This window comes from Xiphias gladius, chromosome 8 (assembly GCF_016859285.1).
Source record: "Xiphias gladius isolate SHS-SW01 ecotype Sanya breed wild chromosome 8, ASM1685928v1, whole genome shotgun sequence".
Classification (NCBI taxonomy): domain Eukaryota; kingdom Metazoa; phylum Chordata; class Actinopteri; order Istiophoriformes; family Xiphiidae; genus Xiphias; species Xiphias gladius.
In genome coordinates, this window is record NC_053407.1 from 19,142,542 (window position 1) to 19,170,049 (window position 27,508).

Consider the following 27,508-nt stretch of genomic DNA (forward strand, 5'->3'; position numbering starts at 1 on the left):
AATTTCATTACTATTTCTTGTGAAACCCTACTACCGCTTTCTATTTTGTAACCAGGACGTTTCGAAAAAGGCCAGACTTCTGCATCTTTTGTGTTAGGGCAGCTTCCATTTTTTTTCTTTTTTTTCTTTTATTTGAATCGCTGAACAAATGTTCTCCAACCTAAAATGATGTCCAGGCCCTTTGTTGAAAGACACTGAAGGTTTTTGTCATCTTTAAAACGACCACCACAACAAATAAACAATAACAGATAACTGTTAGTGAGCACTGTCGCAGTTTTGCTTTAATCAATCTGTAAACGATAGCTACAGATCGATTAATCTAGCCAATACTGCATAGTGGGAAATCAATGTAGCATTCCTCCAAGTGATAACACCTATTACGAAAGAAAATATAGCCTCGTGAAGTCTCTCAGGACATGGACATAACTTCCCTGACAAGAATGTGAACACAATAACAGGCAGATAAATTTAGAAAGGACAAAACAAAATGCGTAGCTCCGCCTGGGGAAAAGCATTTGACAACAGTTAGAATAACGAGGGTGCCCGCTCATTGACTTCACGGGTGTTTCAGCGGCGGGGATTGTGATTGGTCATGGCATCAACTCTTGCAATTGTGATTGGTCAGTTTTCTCAGCGGTGTCTATTGTGATTGGGCAAGCCGGTTTACTCTGCGCCATCCTCCCAATACACAGCAAGTGACTATGAAAAATAACAACAACTCCCCGTGGCTCGCCATGTCGCTATTTAACTAGCTTGAGACCGCTTTAATTACAACATTTACTAACGGGATTTAGTTGCAGCATAGGGGATTTTTTTTTCCATTTTTAAATAATGTCAATGTAACGACTTTACTTGTAACGAAAAAAGCGACTACTACCGTTGACTAGAGAGCTACATACAGCTAGCAGGGAAAAGTCCGTTATCCTAAAGTCAGTATGTAAAGAGGCATCATTAACGAAAGGTGGACGGTGGTCAGCTCCAAAGTTAGACGTTTAGTTGTTTTGTAGTCGTCAATATCTTTTGGTGAACTTTGCCTTACTGCTAGCCAAGGACCTTAACCCCACTTGACACAGCTGCGGACCGTCACCGGCATGTTTCCGTTAGACTCGCCGTGGAACATCTCGTTTGCGGGCTGTGGCTTCCTCGGCATCTACCACATTGGTGTGGCCAGCTGTCTGCTGGAGCAGGCCCCTTTCCTGGTGCTCAACGCCAGGCACATATACGGGGCATCAGCTGGAGCTCTCACTGCCACCGTTCTGGTCTCTGGAGTGTGTCTCGGTAGGTACATGCTTTGGTGTTTGAACTGTTGTCAGACCGTGGAGAGGATGCAGAGGAGTGCCTGTGGTGTAAACTGCTTAAGAAGAAGTGTAGATTTTTTTTTGAAGGTCTCTATGTGTAATTACCAGTGTTGGGAGAAGTATTTAGTTTACACTGTAAAAATACTCTGTATTACCAGTTAAATGTACTCAAAGTATCGGAAGTACAGCTTTTCCGCTTTTACAGAGGCATAAGGATACACACCGCACCTACTACTGCATTATTGCTTTTGATGCATTTACGCACTTTGTAGCTTGATGAGGTGAAGCTAAATTTAACTTGATTATATACAGTCGAGCAAAAGTTTTGTATTTTAAATGTTAAAGGTTTCACCTGCATAGTAACTGGTAGCTGCAACTGTCAGGAGTAAAAGAACAATATTTCCCTCTGAACTGTAGTAGAGTGAAAGAATAACGTGGCATAAAATGGTCACTATCAGAACTTAGTTACTTTCAGCCACTGGTAGTTACATAAACCATTTTTAAAAGACACATGTTGCACTCTAACCATTTCAAAATGAATATGCCACGTTTCAAAATGAATATGCCATGCCAGCTACGCTCTCTCTCCAATTAAGTGGTTCTCATCAATGTCCACCATCTTTTTCTCATGAAAAAGCATTCGTAAATAGTGCCTTGCAAGGGAAAAGAGTTTCAGTCCTAATAATATCTTCTGGAGATTTCTCAGAATCACAGATCACTGTAGGCTATTCTATAATTCTTGCTTTTCTATATATTGTTAAGTACAATATCAATCCATCCATCCATCCATTGCCCTATGGATGGATAGTTGAGTAGTTATAAAACATCTTTATAATTGAAGCTACAATTCCTGATTTTATTGTGTACTTAAAGTACAGTTGCATGATGAACTTAATCCACCTCCTTCTGGATGAACAAAGTTCTATCCTATCTTTATCTAAATCACTTACAGTAACAAGAGTATTTGTTACTTTCCATCCCTGCTCATGCACATTTATGAGCTCTCATAGAGTTCTCAACGGTTCCCATGGACCTTTATTCAATGTCTTCACAGGAGAGGCTGGTGCAAATATCATCGATGTTGCCAAAGAGGCAAGAAAGCGATTTCTCGGACCCATGCATCCTTCCTTTAATCTGGTGAAGATTGTGCGTCAAATGCTGCAGCGTCTTCTGCCAGTTGATTCCCACCATCAGGCCAGCGGGCGGTTAGGAATCTCTCTCACCCGAGTGACAGATGGAGAAAATGTCCTGGTAACTCACTACAACAACAAGGACGAGCTGGTGCAGGTGTGCAGTGTGTAGTGTATTTTTCACAATTCTTTGCATTAGAGTTGGTTGATATTAATGAAATCAGGTATCATGAAAGGTTTTGGTGATGCCTGTGGTGCTTTCAGATGCCGTTTACATACAAGAACATTTTGAGAAAAGATATAAGGATATGATTGATGATTTTAGAGCGGAAACAATTACTCGAGTAATCAGTTAAGTCAATTATCAAGCAAAAGTGCCACACATTCTCTGGTTTCAGCTTCTCAAATGTGAGAATTTACTGCTTTTCTCTGTTTTATATCATTGCATACTGAAAGTCTTTGGATTTTCGACTGTTGTTCAGACAAAACAGGATATTTGAAGACACCACTTTGGGTTATGGTAAATTGTGACAGGCCTTTTTTCACCATTTCCTGAATTTTTTTTAAGACTATGCAATTAATCATTTACTTGAAAAAAAAAAAAAAACAATCTCAAGATTAATCAGAAATCACAATAATTGTTAGCTGCAGCCCTAGCCCTTTAACTGTAATGCATTCTTTAAGACCAGAAAAATACAAAAATTAAGCTATGATCATGATGCAATGAGAACAGCAATATACTGAATATTGATACACAGAGTTCAAAAATGTCATTATACTGTATCATTCAACCATAATGTTGAAGTGTAATTCTTTTTGTTTTATCCAGCAGTTTTGTCTGTTTTTGTTCAGTTTTGTCTAAAGGTGTCAGCCCAGTTCCAACAATGTGTGTTTTTATTAGATTATTTTGTCAAATTATGTGTCTTATATTTTCTTTTTTGATAAATAGGCATGTGTCTGCAGTGCCTACATTCCAGTTTATTGTGGCCTGATTCCTCCTACACTGCAAGGAGTGGTGAGTAAATTCACTATCTTTCAGCATTTGTTCACTTTTCCTTCAGTTGTCAATATCCTATTTTAGAGCTCATGGAAATAAATGACCTTAATGATTTGCATTGATTTAAAATTAAGAACTACACATACAGAGGGTATTACTGATGGAGAGGTCTAATGGCCAGCCTACCTTCCTGCTTTGCTTGAATCATCTACTGTATTTTCCCTCATTGTGTTTTGTTGGTGTTACTTACTTTTTTGTCTGTAACTGCCCCCAACAGAACCCTCCCTGCCTCAAGAACGTGTTTGTTTGTGTGTTTGTGTTTGTGTTTGTGTTTGTGTTTGTGTTTGTGTTTGTGTCTGTGTGTGTGTGTGTGTGTGTGTGTGTGTGTGTGTGTGTGTATGGAAACAATGATTATAGCATTCCTCAGGAGTTAGTGTTTGTCTGAGATCTCAAACTAAAGGGGGATGTAGCACGTGTATTCTTTTGCTAGACATGTTTCTAGCACAAAGGTTCTGTGGGAATATCATTGAGCAATACCACTGCTCCCATCCTCCCCTGGCAGCCTTTGTGACGGGTTTAAGAGTTTACATGTGCTTGTGCGTATGCTGGGCATGTGACCAACCTTTCAGAGTGGCAGAGTCAGATGTGACCATGTTGGCCCAGGCATTAAGGTTGTTCTGTCCTGTCCTACCCTCAGTGGCTCAAATTCAAAAAACTGATGTCACTCCGATCTTATCTGTTGACACACACTGTGCGCCTCCCAGCTCTGGGTTTAAAAGTTCAGAAGGTTCAATAAAAACAAACTTTAATCAATATCAACGATATGATGTCACTATACTCATACATGCTGGTGATTATTCGCTGGCCAAATATCCTCTTATTCCTTCAAAGGATTCATGGTAAATATTGTGTAGATTTTTTTAAAGTTAACGATCTGTTTCTGTTTATTGTAAGGCTAAGATTTATCTTTTATCATTCAGCGATATGTCGATGGAGGAATCTCAGACAATCTGCCTCAGTATGAGCTGAAAAACACCATCACTGTGTCCCCGTTCTCTGGAGAGAGCGACATATGTCCCCGGGACGCCTCGACCAACATACATGAGCTGCGATTCACAAATACAAGCATCCAGTTCACTCTCACCAACCTCTACAGGGTCTCCAGAGCTCTTTTCCCTCCAGACCCAATGGTAGGTCACTTGATTACAACCTTCTTGATCCATATTCATGTGTGCCCGCGCACACCCAGACACCCAGACACACACACACACACACACACACACACACACACACACACACACACACACACACACACACGTCTATACATAAATTAATTTTCTCAGTTAAACTGTAGTGAACTCAGTTGATCTCTTTGACTCATGAGAGATAAATTTATTTTTGTTTTGAGTGCAGGTTATGAAGGCCATGTGCAAACAGGGATACAAAGATGCTCTGCACTTTTTAAAGAGGAATGGTGAGAATCTGTTTTTTTTGGGGGTTCTAATCTTCTCCAAAGCTCCTTTTAATAAAACCGGGTCAGTACTAACAAGCATAATTGATCTTTTGTCCGCTGGCCACAGTGTGTCACACTGATATGCTATCAAAACTTGTGCTTCCTGTGACCACATGTCACCAAATCAATAGATTGCTTTTGGCTTTTGTTACTCCCTATGGCTCTTCATGTTGATTTGTTTAGTTTCTTTTCTTTATTTCAGTATTTCAGTACTAAGCGCATAATCAGCATGGAATTGCAAAATAAACTAAAATATTTTGATTATTATAAAGTTATTGACTAACTAAGAAATAACCTCACCACAGATTAAAAAGCACTTTCATATTTGCTTTTCTTTCCAGGATTGCTTAATTTCAATGGACCTCTCAGAGACAGACCGCTGCTAGCTAATGGAGAAGAAAATGAGGATTATAATGATGAGGAGGAGGACGACAATAAGAGCGATGAAGAGGAAGAAAAGCAACATATGGAAGAAAGCGGAGTGATGGTTCATTCCAGTTCCTCAGTAACGGAGCATATCATCGAATACCTTCCACCCATCCTTCACAAAGGTAAAAACACTAAAGACCCTCTTTAAAAAAAGCAAAAAAGAAATTGATGTGGCTTCATATATAGCCTTTGTACTATAAATGATATCTAATTTACATGACAGCTGACCATCGATAGTGTGAAGTAGTGGTTTAGAGTATGGAAAGTGTCTGAGAGTTTCCATTCATTTCCATCTAAAAAGTAACTCGTACAGACATAATCACAGTGCACATCATATCTGCTTTTACACACAACATGTTGGCAAAGTAGATTAATTAGAAGTTTGCACTGCATTATAATGCAACAGTAACTGCAAACATGATGTTTAACGGGATGGTTAGTCAAACTAAAGCAATGTCAAGTTGAACTTATGAAGCCTCATCTGAACGGAAGCCTTTTAAATGAATAGTGAAACATTTTTTGAAGATTTTTCATCGTCATCATTTATGCAGTTGAAGAGTTAAGTCCATTAAGATAAAGAGTGTAGTGGATACTTAATTAATTATCCATTAATTTTAACTTCACATTGTACCACCCGGATTAATAAGATTAATCTTCCCAGACCAACTCAACTAAGTTTTTCTGATTAGATTTTTATACCAAACCAGAGTGTGTGGTAGGATAAATATATTTGAAATTCAAAACAAATTCAGGTGCTTTTCAGAAGTATCCGTTAACTATGGGTAATGCATTTAAATTAGTTGGCACTGAAATTGTATCATTGCTCCTGTTGTAGAGAGGTTTTAATTTTTTAATCTTTGCCTCCCTCTGCAGCTCTAGTTGAGGCCTGCATGGAGAGGAGGAGCCGGGTGCAGTCGCTAAGCAACCTGTTTCCTGTCAGGATGGCCTCAGCCATGATGCTCCCCTACACTCTCCCTCTGGAGTCTGCTATGTCCGTGACTCTCAGGTGCTGTAGGACTTAATTAAGCCTGGTCCCAGTCCCTCCTTACATGTCTGACATGCACTCAAAATAATACTGTGTCTACTTGGGTCTTATATGTGTCATTGCACTATTTTGAATGATTTTTTTTTTTTTTTTTAGAATGTTTTTATAGATTATTGGAACTGACCATCCTATATCAGCTGTTGTATTTGGCATAAAGACTTTCAAATGGCACTAAGCACTGCCCTAGCCTTCTGTGCCTACTGACTAACAGCTGCATATCGCATGTGTAGACTTCTGGAGTGGCTGCCAGATGTGCAGGAAGATGTGGGATGGATTCGAGAGCAGATATTTAAAATCCTGCAGCATGTTCTTTGCCAGGCCTCCAAAAGCATTTCCCAGCATGTATCTGCCAGGTACGTGACTCTACAATTACCCATACTGTACATACAGCTTACAGTTTCAGTTACCAATTAATGTTTTCTTTTATACTTGAATTTTGAAGGCAACATTTAACATCCAGTCATGCCAGAATAGATTAGCTGTCAGGTCTATATGCTCCATGACGCAATCTAGCTGATATCTACAGTATGTGAACATGGCTGGGTTTCAAGTTACACCTGTCTTAAATGATTATTTTGGCCACGTGGGGGCAGCAGAAACAAATTGTGAACACAACTTACATACACCATCATCATCTTTTAAGTCGAAAAATCTAATTCATTAGCAAACTGTTGGGGCCTGAAACCTAAACAATGAGATAAAACTCGGTATAAAGCTCCATAAAGCCAAGAATAGCTGTGGATTCGGGGGATAATTCTCTGTAGGTTCATCACTACAAGCAACCCCTTTCGCATTGTTTTCAAATTTATTCGATAAATTCTTATAATAAAACCTAAATTACAGCTACAACAGTTACAGCTGTTTCCTCACTCACACCTCGGCACGCTGGTAAATTTACACTAGGTTTTCCTGTCAGCTGGAGCTGCACCACTTCCAGTCCCTCCCATCCCAGTTCAGCTCCACCAGCCTGTTTCCCACCTGGGTGAATGGAAGAAGTTCTTCAGTCCAGAATGTGTTCATGCGTCTCGACCAATACAAGAGACAGCTGCTGTCTGGAGTGCTTTGTATCAACATGGACCTGCAAAGTTCCTTGGAAACGGGACCGATGTCACCAAATGAGAGCTTGTCATCAATCCTCTCCACAGAGGGCCTCACGATGCACGCAGGTTGTCTTAATATTTCACCTGCTGTCGACTCTGGAGACGCCATCAGCAGCTCCTAAGAGCCTCTGACAGGTTTCTGCTGCAGGTGCTGCAGCTGTGGGGTTCTTATTCTATATCCAGGAACATTTTAAAAGAGTTTAAATCAGATCTGAATATCTGTTTACACACTGACATTTAGATACTACCAGGAAGGTATTTGTAATCTAATCAGCCCTTTTGTATAGTAGACAGAAATGGTAGTAATTTACCATATTTAAACTTACTGTGTATTCAGTATGCTTTGACTAATGCATGACAATGAAATAAGTCTTTAGCTACAGTATAATCAGCCAAGCCCTTAGACACAGTATGTCTGTAGGTCTAGAGAATTGCATTTAAACTTAGCACATGGACCCAAACAGTCATGTACAAACTTGAATTACAGGATGTTACAAACAAAAATGTGCACTTGAATTAGCATGGTTAAAATAGGAGAGTGTTCATGTTTTTAGTGGAATGCAGTCAGACCAGTAGTTAAACAGAGCGTTTCTGCTGTATACAGTGATGAAACTCTTAAGTCACTTCTGCTACACAGGCAGTGAAGGACTGGAGGAGGAGAATCTGTTTACTAGAGGTAATTACTCCATTTATTATATGCAAAAGTCAATGCATTGTGGAAAAACAAACAAGCTGTCTTTGTGTTTTCAGGTTTGTTTGAATATCAATGTCTTATGTCTTTACAATTATTTATATGAGAAATACAAAACTACTTTGCTGTTTTCCAAATCATAGAAACTTGTTTCTATCATCTTGATTTACTTGCATGTAAGTTACAACTCTTAGGTTTTAAATTAAATCTATATTTTATTGGATTTCTGCTTTAAAATTTTCTTAGCGATGGTTTTGATGTTATTACAAATTCTTAATGCATATATAGTAAATCAAATGTGATTTTTTTTTTTTTGATTAAGCAAAGAATCAGTTTAATCTGAATTGCACTTTCTCATTTGATGTCACTGTATGACGTCAGATTAAGTTCTTAGGTGATAACATCTGTTTAAATACTTCTCTTGTACTCTGTACTACAAGAAATTCTAACTGTGTGATCAAGCCCCAACTTGTGCCTTTAACTGCATGAAACAATTGCCAAGTGAATTCAACATGTAGTCAAAATGTTGCAGGGAATAATATTCACATGATCATTAAATAAAATGTTATTTTTTAACATAAACTGCAGTTTGAGTGTTTTCTCATTGCTGTGAATTCTCAGAGATCAGTAAAACAACAATCATCCACACATTACCCAGAAAAACTGTGACTCACAGGACAGGGAACAGTACACACGCATAACAGTAATCAGACAGTGAATCAGGGACCTGAAGCTGTTTTTGGGAGGCATCCAGATGATCCCAGCAAAAGGAAAAATAGCCACTGTTGATTCATGACTTGTGAGTATAAAACACAGAAATAATGCCCTTCTTTTATAACACTCCAGGATACAGTTTGACAGCGACTAAAGAGGTAACACAGAAAGTGTGGAACCTGGAAATTGTCAAGTAAGGTTGAAAAAAAAAATGATGAAATTAGTTTTTGGTTTATTTTTTTTATTACATGCCTCAAAATTGAATTTTATTTTTAAAATCCTCCATCAAAACGGTTCCAAACTGAGGATAAAACCCACAACTTCTGTAATAATCATAATAATAGATTTTGGGAAGATGTATGTGGGTTCATATCTGTAATAATCTAATGTCCTATGTATTTAGATTCCAACACAGAAATCACAGCTTTTAATAGCAATTTACAGCCTTTCATAATATATGTATATCTACAAATTAAAATTCGTGCCTCGGAGAAAAAAACATTTATTTAGATGGTAAGACTTAAGCTACAAAATCTATAAACAAAAGCTGTGACTATTTTTTCTGTTTTAAGAGTCTCATATAAGCCTAACTGTTTTTCATCTACTTTTTGACCCCATTAAAATGTCATATATGTTCTTCTCGAGGGTATTAGGACTGTTGGTCTAACACACAAATCTATGAACCTAATGAATTCAAATAAATTAGATGGTGTCATATGAGCAAAAAGAGATTTATTAGAAACGAGGCAGTCAACAGTCGTCGTACCGTCCTGTCCACATTAGAGGCGCATCTTGGGATTCCCCTCAGAAGTGCAGTCACACCATAACACAGTTTATGACGCACGGTCTTATCGGTGGTGGCCTGTTCCCGGAGCTGTTTAACTGGGTGTCCTTGGTAAAAACGGGGAATCGTGGGATCAAACAAAGTTAGCTTCAAAGAAAAAAAATAATCATTGGAGATGATTTTTGAATCACAGAGATTTTAAAGTTCGACGCGATACGTGACAATGCCTTCAAGTGTTGTTGGGAGAAATGGGAACTTCTGGACTGCCGTTACTGTTCGCGAGAATAAAAATTTTATTGCCTCCGCCGAAGAGGTTCTGTTGTCAGCAGTGACTGTTTGTGTGTGTTAGTTTATTTGTCAGCAGGGTTACGCAAACACAAGTGAACCGATTTTCACCGATCTTGGTGGAGGGGTGGGGCCTGGGCCAGAACCATTACATTTTGGGGCAGATCTGGATAATTTACAATGAATTTGAATTTTTTCCTCTGAAGTCTGGTGTGTGTTGTTTGACATTGGCCTTGACGGAAGTATGGGCTCTACCGAGTGCCACTCTAGTTTTAGTCTGCCTCTTAACTTTTAGTGTGGAGAGCATGCAGATGTTTTTATTTTATGTATTCTAATTTTATGTTGGCCATTCATTATTATTTATTATATATTTATTCATGATGTCTATAACTTCGCTCTTTTATTTGTCACCAATTTTGTGACACTCATAGTAAACTGCTTGATTCTGATTCTCACCCATGGCCACTAAGTTTTTAATGAATTGGGTTTCATGGAAAATTTGCACTAAATCATAAATGAAACATTTACTGGTGCCGGTTAATCGCTTTATTTGTTCCCAAAATTGATTGTGAACAAAACACAAGTTAAAAACGCAAAGCACACGAACATATCATATAAGCACAAAATAGGGGGGGGGACAAAAGTTAAAAAATGTAACTTTAAAACAATTTTAAAATATGAATGGGTTCATGTGCTCATGTCACCTAAAATAAAATATATTCAAATTAATTGTACAATAAAGTATAAAAAAAAAAACAACCTTTTTTGTTAAATCATTAATTGGTTATGAGGCTTGATTGTCTAATTTCTGTAGGGTATTTCTTTATTTGTTTGTTTATTATTGTTTGGGTTTTTTTTTTTTTTTAAATGTTTTTATTTTTTTTATATCCAACTAGAAATGTTATTCGGCATTGTCTTGTAAGTTTTTGTTTTTAGTCTAGTTTATGATTGACATTTGTAATACCTATTTTTGAAAAGAGGGAGGCATAGTGCCAAGCCAAATTTTCGAGGAGTACCTGAAGGCAGCGTAGGACTGCCACTCAGTCAGAAGTTCGCCGTGAAGTTCACGGCTCCGTCTCCACTGTGTCCCCACCAGGGGGCGCAGCCCGGGGGAGGCTCAATCCAAACCATCCAGTCCGCTTCTCCTCGTACCATGAGCTGAATCTGTCCGGGACAGACCAGGGAAGATGGCGGCCACTGACCATTCCCGGTCCGAAGCTGCCAAACAGCGTCGGCACGATCAGCTACAGCGATGGCTGGGCTCGGAGACGGATCGGACGGGATCGGAGGCCCGGGAAACTTCGAGCGGTTCCGGCATGCGGCGGACGAAAGTCCGGTTCGCCCAAGGAGCCGTGTTTATGGCCGCCTGCTCCGCCGGAGACCGGGAAGAGGTGGCAGCGCTGCTCCGGCAGGGAGCTGACATCAACCACGCCAACATAGACGGGCTGACAGCGCTTCATCAGGTAGGAAGTTTAACGGCAGTTCAACTGTTAACAGCTGTGTTTATTTGTTTACTTCATGAGTTTATTTATTTATGAGTTAACCGCCGAGTTGATGCTAACTGTCGCTCAACTAGCGGCAACGGTTTATCCGTTAATGACCCTCACACTGAGGAAGCGTTAACGTACCGGGGAGTTAGTGGTTAAAGTGCACCGTTGACGTTCATCGGAACATTCCCATTGCTTTTAACGTAGCACCTTCTGTAGCTTAAATTGAACTTTATCATCTACCGAGCAGCAGCATTTATGGCCTGTGTGGACGGGCACAGTTAGACTGTTAGCCTGCTGGTAGGCTGGGTCATCCGCACTGTTGTATCTAGCAAGTCACAGGCATCTTTTTGTAGCATTCAAGCGGACAGGGGGGCGGCAGTTAGCAGCAGACAGTAAAAACCAGTCGTCTCAGCGCCTGCGGGATCAGTTTTAGACATTAATAGGCACAGACTTGCAGGCTTGTGACAGGCTGTCCCTGGTGGAGTCTCAGTAAAATACTGGGTCATTGAATTCAGGGGGGGTTTCTAGCATCTGATCAACAGGTTTTTAGTATTTTTGCTCAAGGTTGAAAGCAGAAAGGGAGCCTGTTGATTTAAAAACTACCACTATCAACAGGGCAGCGTGGTCCTGTGGATAGGGTTGAAAAAAACCCCTCAGTTTCTGTAATTGCAGTTTGTGTCCCAAATAGGCTGCACTGCCTGCTCCAGAGCATGTTCCAGCCTCAGCGCAGCTCCCTCCCTCCCCTTCACTTCAGTCATAACACAGCAGAGCCGTCTGGACAACATCACTGTCACACAAGCCCTCGCTGATGCAGTATTTCCTCTGCTTTTGTGATACTGCGTGTCATAAACACATTGCTGCCTCTTCACATTCAGTGAACTCACAATTGGACGGCTTTAACTTTGATATCTGAGCATAGTTGTCAACATAAAAGATGTTGTGCTTTTAATTTTCCGGCCCACTGGAGCTGAATGGCAGTTCAGCAGGCCTGTGTGCTTCGTGGTGATGTCATGCCCAGAGATGATTGGTGTTTTCCTCCTAATTTAAGCCAATTGCACGTATTTGATGAAGTTGCTTTCCCATGACCAGTTCAGATGAGTGAGTGGGCATGCTCCTGCCGGGATGCTCGGTAAATGGGTCGTCTTTTGGTTGATCCACATGTTGCACCGTCACCCAGTGTGGTCCTTCTCCTTTCTCCCCTGTTGCTCGTCGGTTGCCTGGCAACCAGAATTAAATATAGGCCCACACTCTCCAAACTTTCCATCCCCTGCATCCAAAGCCTTTCTGTCTTCTCCACTACTCTTTCTCTCTCCTTGCCCCCCCTCTCCTCCCCTCCTCCTCCTCCTCTTCTTCTCTCTGTCTCTCTTTCCCTCTCTTTCTCTTTCCCTTTGCCAATTCCCCATGGAGGGGACTTTAGGGATTTCAGATGAAGAAATGGAAAACATTCCTCAAACAGCACAAGCTGCTGTTGTCAAAGGCCATTTCCACAATGAGTCACTTGATGACCCAGTGAAGGAGTCTGCTGGGAGGCTGTATGTGCACCCTCCTAATGCACAGGGTGCAAGAAGTACCCTCTGTTCATTCATTCAACTTGGAGCACCCACTTGTTTCAGAGGGCTCCCCCACTGCTAAGAGTGAAACCTGCTTTTGACTTGCCAAGCTCTGGCTCCAGAGCATACTACGAGCCTCATCTCAGGGTCTTAAAATGACCGTGTTTTTGTTTTTTCCACCATACTCCCTGACTAATTATCTCATATTATGAAGGAGGGAGGAGACTTGTAGCAGCTTTGCGATTAGTTGATCTAGTCCAAAAGCAAAGCCTCTTAGCTGGCTTAAGACGGACAGGGTTCTGTGCGGGTATAGGCACTTGCAGCTGTGACATCCTGCAGATTAACTGAGATAATAATGAATGACTGGAAAGACTGTTGTGTTTGTGAGTGTAGTCTGGTTCTGAGCAGGTGTCATCTCATCAGCTGATAGTGATGAAATCTGACGTAGAAAACATGTTCCTTGTTTAGGTAGTATCATGTGTATGAGGAAATGCGTGAAGCAAAGCAGGATAAGAATAAGAATACGTAAAGGTTGGCTTTTTTAAAAATTTTTTACTAATAAAATAAATAATAAGCTATGGGCCTGTTCTTTGCTTACACCTGTACAGATTAAACTCTTGCTGTCTATATCAGTGAGAATCACTAATATTTATGTTGTGAATTCTCATTTAGGCTGATTGCTGTCTGTTTTTGAGCTACCTGCTGGTGTGCACTGCAAGTCTTATTTAGCCATGCTATTTTCAGTCATGCTAGTGATATGGCTTTAGGGTCCAGCAATGTCGGTCTGTCGGTCAGTTGGTCCACCACTTTGGAGCAGAAGTAAATATCTCAGCAACTGTTGGATGGATTGCCATGATTTTTTTTTTTTTTACAAAGGATGAATCCTAATGACTGGTGAACTGCTGACTTTTCCTGTAGCACCACCATGAGGTTGACATTTGTGGTTTTGAATGAATGTCTCAACAGCTATTGGGTCAACTGTCATAACATTGGTAGAGACATCCATGTCCCTCAGGATGAAATGTAATGACTTTGTAATACCATATGGTCCTCATGGGATTCATCTTGGGACCTGTGCTGGATCACGTTGGGATCTTTGCTAAACCAGCCTCAGGAAAAGCAGCTAAATAGATTCGCTGTTCACTAACCCCAAAAAAAGGCTGTTTTGGGAAGTACTTGAGGGTTTTTAGCAGCCCACTTAACAGAAAGTCATTATAAGCAGTAGACACAGTAGTCATTGTTTTAGATCCAGTGCTTCAGTTGAATTTAATAGATTTAGTAAGTGTCTTGAGTTTTGCCTTTCACAACAAACCCAAGGGCTCAAAGACCTCTCCTGTAGTAAAACTGGAGTCTGACTGACGTGTGCAGTGTGGTTCCTGTTTTTAATGTGTGTAGTGGGGATTCTTATAACAAACAGCAAACAGTAAACACTTGTACAGCAATCCATCATGTGGCTGTGTGTCCTCTGGCAGGCCTGCATTGATGAAAATGCTGAGATGGTGCAGTTTCTGGTGGAGAGCGGGAGTGATGTCAACAGAGGGGACAACGAGGGCTGGACTCCTCTGCACGCTGCAGCGTCCTGTGGCTTCATCCAGATAGCTAAGTGAGTGTTGACCATTACCATGCTGACACATCGCTGCCATTATGATTAAATACCCAAAAGTATTAGGCCTACATTGACTTTGAGTCGGTTTAGAGGTAATCATTGTAGAGGCTTATTTATTTATATATCTATATCTATCTATATACCTATCTCTCTGTCTCTCTCTCTCTCTCTCTTTATATATTATAACGTCCTCTGTTTTTGTTTTTGAAGATACCTGATAGAGCATGGTGCCCATGTCGGAACGGTGAACAGTGAAGGAGAGCTTCCTCTTGACGTGGCCACAGAAGACGCCATGGAGAGACTTCTCAAAGCTGAAATTAAAAAACAAGGTGAGGAGTTGCTGTGGACCCACGTTAACACCTCCACTTAAACTTCAAGTCCCATGTTGCGTCTTGTCAGTTCTGTTGCGACATGGCTGTGCATGTGATCTTTATAATAATCTCAAGTACACGATAACTACAAAATATGACATGTTATGTCATCATCCGAATAAACGTTGAGGTGAGAATTTCACAGCAGTCAAGGTTGCATTATCATGGTTAAAATAATTTTTAGATATCACCCGCAGTAATTAAGTAGAATTAGAAGTACTGAAACTGTGCTTAATTGTTAGTCATTTTTCAGACAACAGCATTTGCCAAACATTTGCTGGTAGCTGCTTCTCAAATGCAATGCACTTCCTGTTTTATATCATTGTAAATGGAATATCTTTGGGCTTTGGACAGTACAAAGTAATTGATCATGTCACCTTTGTCTCTAGTGAATTGTTTTACATTTATAGACAAATGAGTAATGTTCCATCAGACAATTCAAAAAATTTAAAAATGAAAATAATCATTAGTTTCTATGGAACAACTAGGGAGCTGATTGACAAAGTCTTAATTTTTTCTCGAACTGATGGGAGATATGAGAAAGGAAAAGCTTTATATTTCTTTTTATTCTCCATTTTAATTATTTAACTAGCTGTATTATTAAACAAAATTCACATGAAGTATCAGATCATAACTTGCAAATGCCATCTTAAAACACGCCGCTGATGCGGGCACAGTGTAGATGATCAGGTGCTTTAAGGTACTTTACTGTATCAGTCTATGTGGTTTAAAGGAGTGGTTCTCAACAGCCTTTGGCATCAGTTATTTTTTATGAGCAGAATTAATCAGGGAATCATGCAGAGCTCAGGCTACATGGAGCAAAAAACCGGAGATGAATATTTCCATAAATGTATAGACCCAGAACTTTCTTTGCATTTTTGTCCTGTTTTTAAACAAGCACTCGCCTTTAAAACACGTCTCACCCTGAAGAGACCAAAATAGGTAAAGAAATGAAGAGAGAGTCACAATTTGTACCAAATGTTCTGTGACCTTCATAGCACTGAAGTGTACCAAACATCAAATGCACAGTTTGCTGAGATCCAAATGCAACTGAAACCACAGATGACATATAAAATAAATATATATGCTGAATACTTTTGCTGTTTCCTGTCCATACACACTGTGTGAACAGTTTTGCAGTTGAGCATACATTATAAATTTAACTGGCCAGTGACTTTCAGTTTTGGAAGTTCTAAAGTGTGTCTGCATTTTCATTTGCCACTGTGTGATTTATATGTGCGTCACAGGAATAGACGTGGACAATGCCCGAAAGGAGGAAGAGAGGATCATGCTTCAGGACGCCATGGCGGTGCTGGCAGGGGGTGGCACTCTCACACCTCACCCTAACACCAAGGCTACCGCTCTTCATGTCGCTGCTGCCAAAGGCTACATTGAAGTCCTGAAGTGAGCATCAGTCCACACACGTGACAGCTTGTTTTAGCTTTCGTCTAATTTTGGTGCTGCACCAAGTCAAACAGCTTTTATTCATTGCCTTATTCCTCATTCTCTCCCTCCTTATATGTTTCTCTCTTTCTTTCCTCGCCTCTTCCTCACCTTGTTCAGGGTGCTGTTACAGTGCGGGGTGGACGTGGACAGCAGGGACACTGACAGCTGGACACCTCTGCATGCGGCGGCTCACTGGGGGCAAGAAGAGGTGTGCACCCTTCTTGCTGATAACATGTGTGATATGGGTGCCATCAACAACGTGGTGAGCGGGAGACAAACAACCTTTCCTTGGCATTAGGTCTGTGATTGAATCCTTTGCTCTTGCCATGACTAATCATACACTGTGAATGTCCTTGTAGGGCCAAACACCTCTAGATGTTGCAGATGAGAACCTCGTGGACACTCTGGAGGAGCTACAGAAGAAACAGAACGCTGTGAGTCTGCCTTCACACAATCTCCACAACGATCTCACTCAGTTAGATAGACCTTATGTGATTGAAAGTGTTACAGCGGCAAATGTTCTCTGTGTTTATGTGTGTTTATATTCCTCTTAGTTACGCAGCGAGAAAGAGAAACAGACTCCTGTTATTGAGACCAGCCCGCAAATCTCCATGGTACCAGTTCGTGCACGCAGGTCAGTGCCATTGTGTTGGGGTTTTTTGTGTGTGTGTGTGTGAGTGTGTGTGTGTGTGTGTGCACATGCTACGCTGTTCCTCAGCTGAATCCCAGTAATCCCAGTACCAGTTGTCTGCATGCAGGTATGATGTTAACAGTCCCAGCATTCCTGTAACCACGTTACTTCTATCCACTGACATTGACCTGGATAGATTTAGCGGTCATTAACACTCTGTGTCCCAGTTTCATACTAAATATTAACTGTACATACAACATAAAACATATAGTATACTTTAAAAAAACAAACAAACTACATGCTAAAATTCAGTATGGTGTCAATGCATGTTTTTGTCCTACAATGCAATGCATAAAAAAAAGAGAAAAATAATCATTTTACAAAAACACCTCTTTCAACACAAAAGAGAACAACAGATGAAAAAACAAAGTAATAAAAGTAAAATAAAATTTTATATCAGGCTATATTTATATATCTTTGATATATTTTGTGTTTTCTGCAAAATCCACCGTGGAACTGTTTATGGTTAAAATAACAAGACAATAATGTCTGTTTTTGTTTGCTAATCCAGTATATTAAATACCTGACAAATCCAATTAAAATTAAAAAAAAAAAAAAAAGGCCAAAACCCACTAAAAATCCAAAGGTCTAATACACCCAGTTACCACATTGAGAGTTAATGTGTGTCATAACTTTATACAAACTAATTCTAAGCAGGGTTTGAATATGTAGTGTGTTCACACGAGAGAAGTGTCAAAATAAGGTAAATTAAAAACATTCAGTCTAGACAAACTTAAAGTACACGATACTCCCATAATGCAACATTGACTTCTTTTATACAAACTGGAAAAAACATACTATGAAAAGTAAAATATGGTAAATAACATACTGTATACAATTAGTATGTAGTGTGGAATTGGGACACAGTAATCGTTTGCCAATTGTGTGGTTGCGTAAAGTTTGCATCATCACATGAGAAGAAAAGATTAAAAAAAACTGTAAAACAAGTGATTTAGACAAAACCTGTTGGTTGAAGTTACATGTAGCCAAGTGGTGATTTAGGGATGAGACAGCAGTTCTACACATGGCATCACAGAGAGTGACCCACTGTTCCACCCACTGATGTGTTGATTGGCGCATGCTAGCTCTAATTGGCTGCACATGGAATGATTGCCTTCACTGATCAGCTCCCTGCATGCCACCTGTTGTTCCACCCCACCTTGGCCCCGCCCCTGCAGGACTTCTATCTCTCGTATGAGCAGTAAGGAGAAGATCTGCCTCCACGAGCGAGAGAAGCATCCACCTCCTGCCCTGCAGAGCAGTCCGGCTGAGGACGAGGAGGAGGAAGGCCAGACGGGACAGAGCCAGTCTCATAGCCAGGTGAAAGCCTCCAGCAGCTCCAGCTCGGAGGAGGAGAGTGAATCTGAGAGTGACACAGAGTCAGGTGAGAGAGAGGCTGCTTTTTTTTTTTTTCTTCTATATTGAAGGTAGTCCATTGCTGCTAATCAATATTTGAGAGAGAAGTGTATTTCAGAACTAACATGTTTTATCAGATCAGAGTTTTATGACTTACTGATTTTACTAGTGATTATTTAATTGCTGGCCTTTGCACGGTTGCAGAGAAAGCAAAAAACCGAGAGATCATAAACAACTTGAACAACAAACGCAACACCAGCCTGCTTCCTACCTCCATGTCAACGAGTACTGCTGCAAGCCAAGTGAAAAAGGTCATATATAGAGATATTATATAAAGAACACAAAATATCTGTTTTAGTTGCACAACAATACTGACCAACGGAGATGGTGACTTTTACTGGCTCTGTAGCAGGAACCAAGCAAACCCACAGCCACTGAGGCCCCGGGTTCCTGGAGAACATCCCTGAGGAAGGCAGGCAGCTCGGTGGCTTTGGGCTCAGCTGGACTGTCTGACTCCAGCCAGGACCCCAGCAGACCTCCAGAGTCAGGCCTGGGCATGACCCGCTCTGCCTCCAGCCCCCGCCTCAGCTCCGAGGCTGACCCCAAGGTTCACACCACAGGCGCTTGCATGATCTAGATCTAGATTGATTTATACACCCATGAAACCACAGCTATTATTTTATAAATCTAGCATGACAAGCCAATTAAAGGCTTCTTTTACAGCTCCCATTTGCTGAATCACATTAACAACTGATGAACTGATTTCCCGCCTTGTTGTCAGGAGCCGAAGCTTGCTCGGGTACCGCCCATTCCAACACGGAGGCTCTTCAGTATTCCAGACAGCAGCCCTGACAACTCCAACAGGTGGGCCTGTGCTCACATATGCCTCTGCACATGTGAAACCAGAATCTGTTTTTCTGAGTCACTGCATATGTGCCCTTGTCACCCTGTCTCCCTCTCTCAGTTGGCTAAGTCGTAGCTCCTCTTACACCCGGCGCCTTCATAGTCAAACAGGGAATGATCTCACTAGTTCCACCCCCTATTTGCTTCACAGGTCAGTCATGCTGCTCACTGCTCGTCTTGCATTTGTTTGCTCTCCTGTTCGTGTGTGATTGTTTGTTTGTTTTTTGCAGTGTCACAGCTTATTATATTCCCCCAGCAGTGAATACTAACTGTGTGTGTGTGTGCGCGTGTTGTGGCTTTGAAAGATGCGTTTGTGTTTCCAATGGGTTTGGTCTCGTTTCTAGCTCATCTTATGGAAAGAGACTGGATGACCCCACCGTGACCTCAGCTAGCACAGGAACAAGCTCTGCTGGACTCAGCCGCCTTAATAGTGTCTTGGCACAGAGGTATTTAATTTTTGTATACTGTACTGTAGGTCTGTTTTTTCTGGAACATTTTCCTGACTTATTTGAAAGATCTGATAGCCAGCTCTTATCTTTCTCCAAAGACTTCCTCAGGAACAGACAGAAAAGAAGGATCAGTCTGCTGTCACCACCGTCAACTCTCAGAGCACAACCACAGGTGAACAGGAGACCAAGCAAAGGCGCAAGTGAGTCTCGGCTGTTGCCACGTGTGTTGTCGCAGGGTGGACGTTTTTAAAACGGTGAGCCCGATGGTGCTGCTTTGTGGCTTAAATTTTGATTTGACCTGTGTAGATCCTATTTGACGCCTGTGCGGGATGAAGAAGCAGAGGCACAGAGGAAGGCTCGCTCCCGACACGCACGGCAGTCCCGCCGCTCCACTCAGGTACAAACGCCACCTGCTCATGAGAGGAAGATGAGGACGAAGCCTCCAGCTCTGGAGCCTTCTAGTACTGTTTGTCAGTCAGGTATATAAGACGGCGTTATTTCTTTTTTTCATGTGAAGGGGGTGACACTAACAGATCTGCAGGAGGCAGAGAAGACCATGAAAACCATGAAGACGGACAACAAAGGGAGAGAAAAGAAGGAGGAGGAAGAGAAGGAGAAAGAGAGAGAAGCAAAGCCAAAGAAGGGAGAGGAAGGGGTGAGAGCCATATTTCAGTTACGGCCCTGTTTTGACTGCACTTATATAATGTTATGTGACATCATATAGTGGGGGATACTGTGTTTACAGGAAGTGAGCTGGAGGTCTCGTATTGCCAGCCTCCAGAAGTCAGACCTGCTGGGCCTCACACAGCCCGCTGGCACTCCTCGGCCTCAGGCTTCTGACAGGAAAGGTACATATCACCACTCCCCTTTCCCTAACAAAATGTAGAACTTGACAGTGTGGTGTTTGTTTAAATATTTTATTTGGTGTTCAACGACTGCTATCTGGCTTTGTTCCAGATGTTGAGGCCAGCTCTGGGGAGAGTGAGGCTGAGCGATGGGCCAGGGAGCGCAGGGAGAGGAGACAAGCTCGGGCCAGACGGAAGGCACAGAGGACCGGGGAGGTAAACACCGCAGACATCTTTTTATCTGGAAAATTGATGCAGGATAGATAGAAAACCATGCTTAAAAGGGAAAAGACCAAGTCAGCAGCAGTAAAAAACAAAACCAGTGATGTTGTTACTTTGACTTTAGAGTTTTATAAGATCATGTTGCGCTGTCTGTCTGTGTCACTTGCAGAGTGATGACAATGAACCAAGTGGAGAGGAAGAGTTCTCAGGCAGTGGGCTGGATCCACGGGTGGGTGTGTGTGTGTGTGGGTGTGTGTGGGTTTTATTCATGGTCACAGTGGACTGTAACCTAAGACATATTTTGTTTGTCTCGTCTTTACAGACAGACCAATACTTGAGTTCCAGGTATGAATCCGACTTTGACCTATTTGATTTTTTTTCCCTCTTTCTTCATTCTGTCAGCACAGCCTAGCAGATAGCAGTATCTCTGACCTCTGCTCTCCTCATCCACTCAGGTCGGATGTATCCTGTAACGACTTTACCCAGGGAGGAGAATCTGAGACCAAGGATTTCAAGAAGGTTGGCAGACATGGCTGATATTGAGGTCACACAAATTGTTTTCTCTTATATGTCTCAGTTATTTACTGCTCCTCCTCGTGTGTGTGTGTGTGTGTGTGTGTGTGTGTGTGTGTGTGTGTGTGTGTGTGTGTGTGTGTGTGTGTGTGTGTGTGTGTGTGTTTCAGTTGTTCGAGGAGGTCTCAAGAGAAAACAGCCTGCTCCAGTCTCAGCTGCAGGACACTCAGAGGATTGTCAGTCAGACTAGGTTGGACCTGGAAAAGGCCACACAGGTGACGACACAGACAAACACTAAGTTAAATGTAAACTGTTATTGTAATCTTCGCCATGCAAGACAAATGGAGTGGTAAACCTGCTAATCGATAGGCCACTATCATTGAGTGCCATCTGTTTTTCTTGGATTCCCAGTTTCTATGTTCAGTTCAGGACGCCATCACTTGTCAGGCTATCTACCCAAACTCTTTTATGTTTGGCACAAATACTGCTTTCGAAGATGAAAATATAGCAAAGGGAAAATAAGGAACTTTTTAAAAGAGGTAATTCAACCATTCTCTTACAAATGAAAAGTTGAGTTCATTTACAGTACAATGCAATGGTGCTCTCATTATTACAATCAGGGGTTTTGCCTTACATGTTGTGGAATGACCAGTAGCTTATGGTGGCTAATTTTATTGAATGTTTACAAACCTTAGCAAGTAACGGACATTACTGAGCCAGTTCACTTACTTAATGACTTGTCTCTACTTCAGCTCCTGTTACGCCACATTTGAGCAGGCCATTTAAACTTTCCAGGGGTTTTGTGACAAAGTAAAACAAGCAGTAACGCTGAACATCATTTATAGAATTCAATCATTATTCACTATATAGTGTTCAGCATTTTTAAAATATATTTATGAATGATTATTTCCTATTTATACTCCAAATGACCCCATAATGCACCATGAAAAAATAGTGTACAATCAATGATCCATAATTGAGAGCTAACAACCATGATGCCATGTACAGACAAGGAGAAAAAGGCCAATTTTAGACAGTTGCCAAATGAAGGAATGACCTGAATTGTGTCAAATTTGTATTTTTTTTTTTTTAGTAGAATTCCTTATATAATGTGTATATTGCGAATAGTGACTGATTCTGGGCACAGCCATGTCTTTTGTTTCCTGCTTGTCCTTTCATTCCTCTCTGCCAGATCACCTGATGATGTCTTTAGAGCTGCTGACTCAATAGAGTTTAAAGTGAGACTATGTAACTTTGGGCGAGAAGAAATTACCCTTTTCATTTACAAGAAGGGGGAAAAAAAAAAAAAAAGCTATATTAACAAAATTATAAAACACACCAGACTCAGCTCCGTATCCTCAGGGATTTTGCCTCTACAGTCCCACTTGGTCTGGTATGACCAGTGGTTAATGTTAGCTAATGTTAACCAACAGATAATGCACTGTAAGAGATATTTTGCTAACTCTATAACTACTTGTGCTACTGTTACTGTTATGCTTTACCACTTACCATCATCCTGTACTTGTGGACACAGTGGTAGATGAGCAAAAGATGCATAGTCCCGCTTTGATTAGAAATATAATTTACCAAAACAGACATCCACATCACAGGTTGTAACTTTGATATTCATAATGTATTTTTGCACACAGGCCTTCTAGTGATCATGTAAAGCTACTGTTGTGGTGTTGATGATGATATTGTTGGTTTGTTGCATCCCACAGAGACAGGAGCGCTTCAGTGACTGCTCAGCCCTGCTGGAGCTGGAGAGAAAGGTAATGCTTCTCTGTCGATGAGCTTACATGTAGTTTTTGTAGCTTCATCTGCCTCACTACTGCCACCCCTGCCGTCCGTTGACGCTCTCTCCTCTCTCCTCCCCACCCAAACCATTTTCTCACCTGTTTTCACTTAACTTTTGTGGTCCTCCTCCTTTTCTACATCACTTCCTCTCTGCCCCCCACCCTCCCTCACGTTTTCCCTGGCATCAGGACCGGAGGATGTTGGAGCGGCGAATGGCAGAGCTGGAGGAGGAGCTAAAGGTGAGGAGATATTCAGAACGAATCTTATCGTGGCCACAGACACTATGCATGCCCCTGCTTGATTAGCTTGGCTTTAGCTTGTGCAGTTTAGCAGCGTGGTGAAGGCACACTGTAGAGAGCTGTTTTACACAGTATATTCTCTCTAATGTTACATCTCATTGGTTAATTCATTGTTTATCAAATTAAGTTGTTTTACCTGCCCAACTGTTGCATAATCTTGGATATGAAATAACAGTGACTCATTTTGTAAATTGCCTGACCTTTCCATTAATACAGAATGAATAAATTGAAGAACTATTCCTCAGAGAAAGTACGTCATTTTTCAACATTTTGGTAAATGTGCTGTTTCCCTCTCATGCAGAGTTTTCAGATGAGAAGATTGATAATGTCTGCACAGTAAATAGTGTATTTAGCTGGAGCCAGCAGTAGGGTAGCTTAGCATGAAGACTGGAAACTGGGGGAAGCAGCTAGCCTGGCTCTATAACGAAGGCAACCAGCTGCTAGCTGTAGCTTCATATTTACTGCACAAAAATAAGAGTGGTATTAATCTTCTCATGTAACTCTCAGCAACAAAGCAAAGATGCGTATTTCCAAAAATGTCAAACTATGCTTGTAAACTTCGTTATGCTCTGATTCTAAGATGCAAAAAATCATTTGGTTTATTAAAAAAATTATATGTAATAAAATACCCTCATTTCAAATGTGATTGATAATTATTTCTGTGCTGTTATGGGTAGTTCTCTGCCACCAGATTTTATTTTCTAGTTCCTCCTTTCAGGCTTTTGACACTTGACTGTATCGCACAGATCTGATGATTAGTTCAGCTTCTAATGTCCAGTTTCTTGAGGCTCTCTAGAAGGAGCTACATGGGTAACAAATAAAATGATCATCTGTGTGCTTTGCTTGTCCACATTTCAACCAGATATATGTATAAAACAGCTTTTGCCAAAGTTATGAGGGAGTGACAGCAAAAGATCAATCCATATGGTTAAAAAAAAATGGGCCCACTGACTTAACTGTATTTAATACAACATGAATTAGGTACCCTGCTCTGAAAAAGGCCTATAATAGACAATCTTAGCATCCAAAACAAGCAATAAAACCATATATGAAAATTAAATCTGGTTTTATATTTTTATTTGTTGTAATGTGAGCTTAATTTTTACCACCAGGTTCTGGTTGACCTGAGAGCAGACAACCAGCGTCTTAAAGATGAAAATGGAGCACTGATCCGTGTCATCAGCAAACTCTCCAAATAGATGTGGAGAGACGGAGAGAGACACACGAAGAGCAGGGAAGCCCCCCCTTTCCCTCCCTCCATCCATCCCTCCCTCCTTCCACACATTCCTCCCAGTGCCAAAGAGCGAGAGGGGGGAGAGAAGCAGCAGAATGTCCTACGTACATGAGCACCACAGCTTGACTTGGATTGTGATGCTTCTCTGTTAACAGCTGGAGAGGCTTTTGTGTGCCTTAATGCCCGTTTGTCACAGGAAGACCAACGGCACGAAGGCCCGATGGCTTTGGTCAGAGGCTCCAACAGTAGCAACATGAGACTTGACAATAGCCAAAATGCCCATGGCTGGTGCAACACACAAATCACAACATTTACTACGACTGTGCATCAGTGGGAACCCAAACATGCACACACATTCCTATGCGTGCATCACATACTTCCTCAATGCACATTCCTCTGAGCGCACAAGGCAGCTTGGGCCTTAAAGCTCCCACTTAGTATTTATTTTTTTGTGAACACACTCACGTCACACACTCACAAATTTACCCCACTCACTGTCCAAATCTAATGTGTTGTCAAGCAGTAAAGGTGTTGGTGTAGTCTTTTAAAACTCAGCTCTGAAACACATTTCAGGCTGTCTTTACATTCAGCAACGTCCTGATGATGCGGGGAAGTCCATGAAGCTCTGATGGGTCTTTTTTTTCTTTCTTTTTTTTTTTCTCTTTTCTTTTTCACGTGCAAGTGTTTGAACCCACCTACCTCTCCACCTATGCACTTCCCCGCATACATTTTTATATTTGTGACCACAGACACACTCCATGCTCTTAAAAATGGCCGCAGAACCAGGTCAGTCGACCACAGCACTTTACTCTCTGCAAAGCAAGAAAAGATGTGCAAGGCTTTGCCCGTCCTCCAGACAGACAACTTTACTTTTCAGAGCAGCACCTTCTCCCTCAGTAAGTGGAGGGAGAGGTTACCCATAGCTGAAGGTCAAAGGTCATTGCACAATTATAATTAAATTGCTGTTCTGTCAAAGCGTGTTATGCTATGAATGGTTTTAATTATTACCATTGATAAAGATATTATTTTCATAGTTTTTCATTGTCAGTTCCTCTCTTGCAAAGGAGCATGGTTATGTATATTACATGTGTATAATTATTAGTCTTGAATAATACCCTTTTGAAGTAAAATTCCATGTAGCCTTTCTTCACATGTTGGTTTTCTAATATATTAAATGGATGTCTGCACCCTAATAAAAAAAAAAGTGTGTTTTTAGTGACTGTCTGCTTTTTATGTACAGAGTAGTTAGAATTTTATCCACCTCCATTGGAGCTGGATAAAATTGTGCCTGATGGAGTCATCAGATTGCTCACTTGTGTGATCTCTGGTCACCTAGTTGCTTGGTTTTTTTTTTTTTTTTCTTTGGTTGTTTCTTTTTCATCCACACCATTCTCATTTCATCCCTGCATGCAGTGTCAGTTGCTCTGTTTTCTGGTAGCCAGATGTCCTAAATCACGGGGGAGAAAAAACAAAAAAGGAGCAGAACAGCTGCGACGCTCACACACCATGAGCCTAACGGCGGAAACAGGGCGACACAGATGTATTTACAGTATGTTTGGACTGTAACATTAATCTACTGCTGCTCCCAGGTGGATGGTACATCATGAGTGGTTTGACATGATAGAAATTAGTGACATCACATATGCTAGAAGAGTTTTCACTGGGTGTCTGGCATCTAGGAATCCTGTTGTCGTGTGAGCTCCCGGCCATTTGCACTAAAGTGAAGTTAACACCCGTCCTCCATCTGTTTGTCTCATCTGAGAGCAGAGAGATGGACCACTGTCCTGCAGGGTAGAAGTAGTGACAACAAGTTGAGCTCCTAATAAGGAAGGGCAGGCTGGCCGAGGCACTCTCTCTGTAAATATCCCTCAGGTCTGAGAAATACAGAGGAAGGGAGCTGGGGAGGAAGAGGGAAGCGGATGGATTGCAGCCTTATATGGACAAAGCACTGCTTTTCCCAGGGTTTGTGGCTCTGACCCCCGGCATGATGCCAGATGCTACACAAACAGCTCCTTAGTGCCACCTAGAGGTGCAACTACTGTAATGCTACAGTTGAGGTGAAATTTTTTTTTACATTTTTTGACAATTGGTTTTTCCAAAAAAACTCTGAACACCAAAACAAACCTCAGACAATACTCCTGTAATCAGTGCTACCCAAGGGTGGATTACCAACAGGGCAAAATGGACAACTGCCATAGAGCCCCAGACCCTTGGGAGCCCGGCACTCTCCGAGCTGTTTGTGTGGCTACTTTGTGATAATTTGACTGATTGAAAGTTAGTTTGTTAATATGCACTATAGCACAACAAAAACTGAAAGTTTAAAGGTGTACTCTGGTGATTTAGTATTGCATTGCCATAAAGCTGGGGGATGCACAAGTGACAAATTGAAAAAAAAAAAAAAGAATGGTTAAAATCAAAGCTGCAGGGGCTGAGATATCCTGACTTTTAGTCCCTCCTGGGTCAAGCACCAGGAAACTCTGGATCATACAATTCCCATAATGCAACTAAACTGTCTTTCATTAAACCTTCCTTGCCGGCGCAGCGCCCTCATCTTTCAAACTCCACACTCCCATATTGTAATGAACCCTTCGGCCTGACAGAGAAAGCTCGCGCGTAACCACGGAGGACATTGTACAGTAGTTTTTACATGCTGAGTGGTACTATCCAGGACTTCTATGGGTCAAATGGGTGGAGTGAACCTTTAACACATTTTTAACGCAATCAGATTATCATAAACAAGCTAAAATGCA

At 41.3% G+C, this 27,508-nt stretch overlaps 2 protein-coding genes and 1 long non-coding RNA gene across 9 annotated transcripts; 2 read left to right on the forward strand and 1 right to left on the reverse strand.

Moving 5' to 3' along the window:
* Positions 1–701: 701 nt before the first annotated feature.
* Positions 702–8,744, forward strand: pnpla2 (patatin-like phospholipase domain containing 2). Its single transcript, XM_040133741.1, has 9 exons — positions 702–1,278; positions 2,353–2,585; positions 3,378–3,443; positions 4,406–4,615; positions 4,839–4,899; positions 5,280–5,489; positions 6,241–6,373; positions 6,643–6,765; positions 7,316–8,744. Exons 1-9 carry the CDS (start codon positions 1,092–1,094, stop codon positions 7,632–7,634), a joined length of 1,542 nt encoding a protein of 513 aa, XP_039989675.1. The 5' UTR covers positions 702–1,091; the 3' UTR covers positions 7,635–8,744.
* A 2,375-nt stretch (positions 8,745–11,119) lies between these two features.
* zmp:0000001167 (protein phosphatase 1 regulatory subunit 12A) lies at positions 11,120–25,791 on the forward strand. 6 transcript variants are annotated; one of them, XM_040133682.1, is made up of 25 exons: positions 11,120–11,449; positions 14,499–14,629; positions 14,843–14,961; positions 16,251–16,407; positions 16,567–16,711; positions 16,809–16,883; positions 17,004–17,083; positions 18,319–18,524; positions 18,701–18,807; positions 18,909–19,103; positions 19,278–19,360; positions 19,461–19,550; positions 19,705–19,845; positions 19,947–20,048; positions 20,155–20,245; positions 20,366–20,503; positions 20,594–20,696; positions 20,806–20,909; positions 21,085–21,144; positions 21,238–21,260; positions 21,371–21,434; positions 21,599–21,703; positions 23,150–23,200; positions 23,414–23,464; positions 24,637–25,791. In XM_040133682.1, exons 1-25 carry the CDS (start codon positions 11,174–11,176, stop codon positions 24,721–24,723), a joined length of 2,784 nt encoding a protein of 927 aa, XP_039989616.1. In that variant the 5' UTR covers positions 11,120–11,173; the 3' UTR covers positions 24,724–25,791. The 6 variants fall into 6 exon arrangements, with proteins under 6 accessions (XP_039989616.1, XP_039989615.1, XP_039989617.1 ...); XM_040133681.1 differs by having other exon boundaries at positions 11,122–11,449; positions 18,906–19,103; XM_040133683.1 differs by having other exon boundaries at positions 11,122–11,449; positions 18,343–18,524; positions 18,906–19,103.
* Positions 14,498–18,272, reverse strand: LOC120793591. 2 transcript variants are annotated; one of them, XR_005708002.1, is made up of 3 exons: positions 18,104–18,272; positions 14,847–14,943; positions 14,498–14,611 (listed from the first exon to the last, which is right to left on the reverse strand). It is a non-coding gene; the product is annotated as an uncharacterized LOC120793591 (long non-coding RNA). The 2 variants fall into 2 exon arrangements; XR_005708001.1 differs by having other exon boundaries at positions 14,518–14,625.
* Positions 25,792–27,508: the final 1,717 nt, after the last annotated feature.